The 6515-nt window shown below is 45.4% G+C and overlaps 1 protein-coding gene across 1 annotated transcript; it reads right to left on the reverse strand.

Moving 5' to 3' along the window:
* Positions 1-3550: 3550 nt before the first annotated feature.
* LOC101775536 (mitochondrial succinate-fumarate transporter 1) lies at positions 3551-6177 on the reverse strand. The gene is made up of 2 exons (XM_004984803.2): positions 5639-6177; positions 3551-4343 (listed from the first exon to the last, which is right to left on the reverse strand). Exons 1-2 carry the CDS (start codon positions 6101-6103, stop codon positions 3810-3812), a joined length of 999 nt encoding a protein of 332 aa, XP_004984860.1. The 5' UTR covers positions 6104-6177; the 3' UTR covers positions 3551-3809.
* Positions 6178-6515: the final 338 nt, after the last annotated feature.

The raw sequence follows: 6515 nt of genomic DNA on the forward strand, positions 1-6515 counted from the left end.
GATAGCCCCTAAGTAGGTCGATCCACATCTAGAATACATGCGACAATCTCAGGTCTAAGGACAAAGTGTATATGTTGTTTAAAGAGAAAACTACTTCTCGTGTTGGGTCAGTCCTAACACATGTCTCCACATGTGTCCACATTATTAGTTCAACATCTCCATGTCCATGACTTGTGAAACATAGTCATCAACTAATACATGTGCTAGTCTAATATTCATGTGTGTCCTCACATGAACTCCGACTAGTGACAACTTTAGAATAACCATACAAGTAAAGAGTTTCACATACAATTCACATAATTGCAAATCAATTCGAGTAGCCTTTAATGGATATTCAATGAACACAACATACAAATCATGGATACAAATGGAATATCATCATCTCTATGATTGCCTCTAGGGCATACCTCCAACAGGTATGTACTCAGAGGTGATGATTTAAATACATTTATTATGTGAGCAATGTTCTTCATGTCATTCGATCTGTTAGCAACTCAATGCCCCCTTTTATATTTTCTATCTATCATGGATATGCTTATTCCTTAATCTAATTTTGGATTAGACTACCTAGCATGATTAGTGTAATCATGGTGATTAGGTCTAGTATGTGGATCCTTCATTATAGCTAAACATGTTCACCTGTGTTCGTGCCCTTAAATTGCCTGCATCGATAGAGAGAATCGTGATAGGATCTGGCTTATGTAAAGTGGGATTTTCGGGAGGCTGACCGGAGGTAGTAGTTTAAAGATTGCTTTGGATGAGGTGCATAATTTGTTTGCTTATTAGCTAGATCTACAACTAGAAGATGATAGATCCTTGTTACCTATGGTTATGCTATCTCGTATGAATCGTGAATGTGATCAATCTATGCTCTATTATTCATTTCTATTATAGTTATCTTTATATGCAATCGATGCTTCATGTTAGGATAGATCATTTAGATTAGGTGGAAAACCCTATTTAGTTCGTTGTTGATCCACGGATTGATAAATCTTGGACGAATACTCTAAGGGAAAGCTACGATAATCCATGCGCTTGCGGTTCACAAACTGGCGTGCTAACTGCCATCAACAATTTTGTATCATGCAGGATGGAGATTCAAGCTTGCCGGAGGAAAGGATTGTATAACATTGACTTCATGGTCCCGGATGTTATAAACGAGGCAACCGTAAGAGATAAAGCAAATCGAACCTTGAAGAATATATATAATTTCTTGAACAAACAACATTACAAGAAGTACATTCCCATCTCTTTTATTTTTCGAACTAGCAATTAAAAATAAGACTAAATAGCTTTTCACTATACATATATGTACAGCTTCCATTGGGTACCCCTTGTTGTCGTGGTTGATCGAAGCATGGTCTATATCCTAGACTCTCTGAGAAGATCAAGAAATCAATACACCAACATTATAGACATGCTTAACAAAGCATGGTATTGCTTCCATCAACATCACTCAGGTAAATTCAAGAAGCAACTTCGTATCCACTCTGAATCCCAGGTATGTATTGAATTTGCACGTATCGTGTATCTTCCTTGAATACAATAAATATTTCATAACTTTTTTTTTACCATATATAGTGTTTGAGACAGAATTCGGGGAATAATTTTTGCGAATACTACGTATGTGAGTTCATCCACGGCTTCGTACGTCCCAAGCATATAAACAACCATAAATTCAAAGTATGTGTACAAATTTCTTAACAATAAATTAGTTCTAGTTGTGCAGATCCATTGATCTAATATAATAACCTTTGTTAATGATATAGATTATGCACATGAAGGAATAACTCCTCAAGACGGAAAAAATCAAGGCAATTCAAGAACAACTCAGTGGATTTTTTCTGGACAAGGTAGTAAATCCAGCGGGAGAGTTCCATAATGATAGATCAAATCTGCATCACCGTCAGGACTCGGGTTTAGAATAGTTGATCCAAAATGTTGAATATGGAGAGTTGATGCAATGTAATATTATTTATATATGTGTGCGCACAGTATGTCTATGTATAATATTATCTCAAATGTAATATTATAGAGCAAATACAACTTTATATATATTGTGTATTAGAACTAGTATATGTAAAGAAAACAAATACGAAATATTAATATAGAATAAATAAACAAGAACATGAGAAAAGAAACAGAAAATAAAAAAGAATTTAGTAGCGGTTGGGGAGACCAACCAGTACTAAATTGACCTCGACTACTCGCGACGTGGTAGCTAATTTAGTACGGGTTGAGCTCCCCAACCGTACTACAGGATCCCTTTAGTACTGGTTATTTACCGATTGCACAATCGGTACTTAAGAGGATTTGGATCCGGTACTGAAGGTGCTTTCACCCAGCAGTGGCCCGCACGTTCATGCATCTACTCAGCTCACTCGAAAATGGTATATGTGGCGCAGACGGGAACAGGAGCGCCGATGCTGTTCCAGAATCCAGATATACTAAGCAAATACTCGTATATGATGTGCTGCCGTGCTGGTCCCCCGTGTGGCGTCTTCTGGCACGAGCTCGCCCATAGTCGCCGGCCTGAAAAACCTTGCGCGCTCCTCTCGTCACACGAAAAACCGTTGCGATTGCGGAGACCCGTCTGGGACACTTCAATCTCACGTGAAACATTTGCGATCCCAACAGAGATCATGTGAGCCCTCCTGCTCCAAACGCGAACGCAATGGCCGGGCGAGGAAAGGAATTGAACGCGCTCGCACACATGGGTGGCCGGGCGTCTCAGAAACGGAATTGCACGGAGATAGCAACCCGGCGGGACGAAAGCGTGCGGGAGCCCGGCGGCAACCGTGGACCGAGGAGCGGCTACGTTTGTGGCGAGTGGCGACGAAGGCTGATGCTCGGGTCGGTCGCAGGAGAACCGGATCCCTCGGAGCTTTTCGCCGGAGTACGCAGGTAAAAAGGAGGCCACTGCGTCGCAGGCTCAAAGCTTCGGAATTGGATGCCGCCCTGCGGCAGCAACCAGGCGGAGAGGTTTTGAGCTCAGGTGGTGGGGGCGCGAGCGCGAACCGAGCGGCAACCATGGCCGTCCCGTACTCCCCCGCGCATGGACGCAACGTCACGGACATAATCTGGTCTCGGATTTGGACGTCAGTCAGTGCCCACCATGTCCCTCCCAAGTGAGCTCATCAGAAGGTGTATAGCAAGTCCCCAAGTTAACTGGTTTTGGTTTAACTAGTGTTAAACTTCAACAACGAACTTTTGCCACCAATTACTAATTGAGGTTTGGACTAGTGATCGGCTGATCGCGTTTTAAGAAACAAAAAGGCTACGTAGCACGTGCACTTTTTCTTTCTTCGTTTTTGTTCAGTTGAAAAGAGGTAGGTGCTCAAGAAAAGGTTTGCACATGGAGCAGGATAAAGAGTGTAGAATAAAGCCCATTATTCAATTTTGCTCATGGGCTGCATTATCACTTCTGGCCCAGTAACAAACAACACGTTCTGAAGGCCCAGGTACAAATGAGACCTTCAGCAGTTCAGCTTTCCAGATGAACCTAGCAGATTGAGTAATGCATAATACTATGATACTAATCCTAACGCAGTTTGACAACCATGATCATCAGCAGTCACCAGAACAGAAATATTCTATCTCAGTCCCAAAAGGGAGTTTCATAATTATTGACGACAACATGGTACAAGAGTTCATTGCTTCCATCAATTCCCAGCTATTAGCAATGAACAAAAGAATTTCCAATTACTGGTATGGCTTGCACTTTCGACTGACGATTTCCATGTCTAACCACCAACTCAAAATTATGACAACCCAAAAAATTTCAGAGTAGCACTGAAGTAGGATATTGATCAAACGTGAGCTGGCTGCAGGTAAGTTCGCTCATAGAGGCCCATCACCTGATCAGCTACTGCCCACATTATAGCCTGTCCAGGTGGAATCCTCATGAGCCGGGGGAGCAGGCCTTTCCACAGCGCTCGCAGCCCCTCTTCAGCATATATTGTTCGAATCGCATGGACCATGCCTGTGTACTTGATGTCACCAGTTCTCCCTTGAGCCATCAACCTAGTTTTCACGACATCGAAGGGTCCAGTGCAGACGGGCCCTGCGGTTCCTGCAAGGAACCCTGAGATCATGGACTGCCATGGAAGGAGGACCTTACCATCTCCCTCATGCTTCTTCCATAGAACAATATCGAATGCGTTCTTGGCTGTGAACATTGCAGCTTGGTTTGTGCCATTGCGCATGACAGTTGGTAATGCTCCAGACCACAGACCAAATAGGCCTTCTTCCCGAACTATGGTCTTTGCACAGTGTATGGGACCTTTATATCTAAGCAAGTCTGTGGTCAGTCCTTTTTGTTGTTGCAATCTAATCTTCACCACCTGCATCCATGGTAAAGAAATATTACAGATTACCAAAAAAAAAAACTCAACAGAATAGAAGCTTGAAAGGAGCAGAATGTCACTTGCCAAAATGAAAATCATTTGCCTCCCACAGGTGTGACAACAAAACACATCAAAAGCATCCAAAGTTTATGCAAACTGTAAGGATACTAATTGTTCTAGATCCCGACGTTAACTCAAAGAATATGGAACTACACATCATGCTTGGTTGCCTTGGTGTGATTAAGTTTCCAAATGACCTATTGTTTGGAGGAACATTATATCTCCAGTCAACAATACGTAAACAAATCTTATACAAAATAAATAAACTATGGTTTTTCAGCAACCTCTAGTTATTAGGTACCCCTTAATCTTCCACACAGAAATGAACTATCACCATTCCAGTCCTACTCTCTGAAGTGGGATAGCCTGGGCAAGATTTATATGCTTGGGTCACCACTCTGTAAGAACCAAACAGCAGAAAGCACCGGACGACTGTTCACAAAGGCATAATGCAGTTGTGAAGTTCTATGTGACCAAAGTTATGCTCCCATTCCTTGACTGGAAGTTCACAAGAGCTATAAACAGGGCATGCGTATTCAGAATTATCATACAAAAATTGAGATCCAAATGCTATCTGACTGCTTCCCTTTTTACGAGCATTTTAGTTTTCTTATGGTTGCGCTGTCTTTATCATCTTAAAACACTGTGATGTTAACAAGGACCGGACATGTGCTAATTTTAAATTTTAGTGTTTCCAATTAACACAAACACAATATGGTCATACTGAGAAAAGGAAGTAATTTATTTTGAGTCATACAAAACGTAATATCAAATTATTATTATTAAAAGAGAAGCAGGCCATTTGCAGTAACTTCTTGGTCAAATGTGTTTGACTGCATCAGGGTTTTAACATATTCCCCAATTGATCAATCCCTGGCTTAGTCATGATACTAGCAAAATACAATTTGGCTGCGAAGTGCATAGCTGTCTTTTCTTTAGTCGCACATCCCAAGCTGACAAAGATGCATCTAATACCATTCTGACACAAAGATTAATAAACTAGTATAGCCGTTCTTTTTCTATACAGTATTGATGCCGCTTTTACATTGGTAATCTGCGCGTAACATCTCGAAATTTGTTTACTCAACAAGAAGCATCTAGAGTATAATCGATTTTTATCTATGCGGCAAACGGTTCTTGTGCGATCCGTATAAGCTATAGCATGCACAACGCAGCCAAGTTAAGAGAATTGAAGAACTACAATGCTGATGAAGAGAGATGCGCAATCTTGCCTCGAAGGGGGTGACGATGAGGAGCGCCTCGATGACGCCGGCGCCGAACCCGGACGCGAGGCGGCCGTGCGCGGAGACCTTGCCGGTGGTGGGGTCCTTGAACGCGGACTGCAGCACGGCGTTGGAGCCGAGGCGCAGCGCGTACTTGAGCGTGAGGTGGGTGGCGAAGGGCGTGAGCCCCTTCCAGAGCGCGCGCACGCCCTCGGCGCGGGCCACGGTGGTGCCGCAGTGCGCGATGCCCCGGTAGGCCCCCGAGCGGTCGAGCTGCAGCCGCGTCTTGACGACGTCGATCGGCTGCAGGCAGCACGCCTCCATGACGCCGCCGAGGGACCCTGCAGCCGCCTTCACGTACGGCGGGACCGGCGGCCGGCCCCCTCCGCCTCCGCGGGGCTCCTCGGCCGGGGAAGCCGCCCCTGGAGCGGGCGGCGGCGGCGGTGGAGACGAGGAGGGGGAGGCGGCGGCCATTCGGGAAGCGGCGGCGGCCTTACCGGGCGTGGCGGGGGCAAGCGGGTCCGACTCTCTCACTTCCAAGGACGGACCCGAAAAGCAACGGCGGAGGTTATTAGGAATCGGCCTCAGGTGGGGCCATGGGGGCGATGGCTCGACCTGGGGCCCGCATGGCGGTGGAAGCAAACAGAACGTGGTGGAGGGAGGCCGGGACCATTCTTCGGGCCCACTTGCAGCCAGAGTAGACAGCTCTGGCAACCCGCTGCATTCATTCCTTGGGAGCCGGGAGCATCGCGCCACCTACCACCGTATTGGTCGGGGTCGGACCTCGTGGCGTCACGTAGGCGGCTACAGCCACTAGCACCATCACGTTGGTAGGCTGCGGAGACGCGGAGTGCACGGCTACTGACGGCTCTCCGGTCTCCGCTGC

Source organism: Setaria italica, chromosome IX (genome assembly GCF_000263155.2).
Source record: "Setaria italica strain Yugu1 chromosome IX, Setaria_italica_v2.0, whole genome shotgun sequence".
In the NCBI taxonomy this organism is placed as follows: domain Eukaryota; kingdom Viridiplantae; phylum Streptophyta; class Magnoliopsida; order Poales; family Poaceae; genus Setaria; species Setaria italica.

Excerpts from the sequence above, each read along its gene's own strand:
- LOC101775536 (XM_004984803.2), bottom strand. The coding sequence starts at position 6,103 with ATGGCCGCCGCCTCCCCCTCCTCGTCTCCACCGCCGCCGCCGCCCGCT. Across the intron at positions 4,344-5,638 it reads TCATCGTCACCCCCTTCGAG|GTGGTGAAGATTAGATTGCA; the intron begins GCAAGATTGCGC and ends CCATGGATGCAG.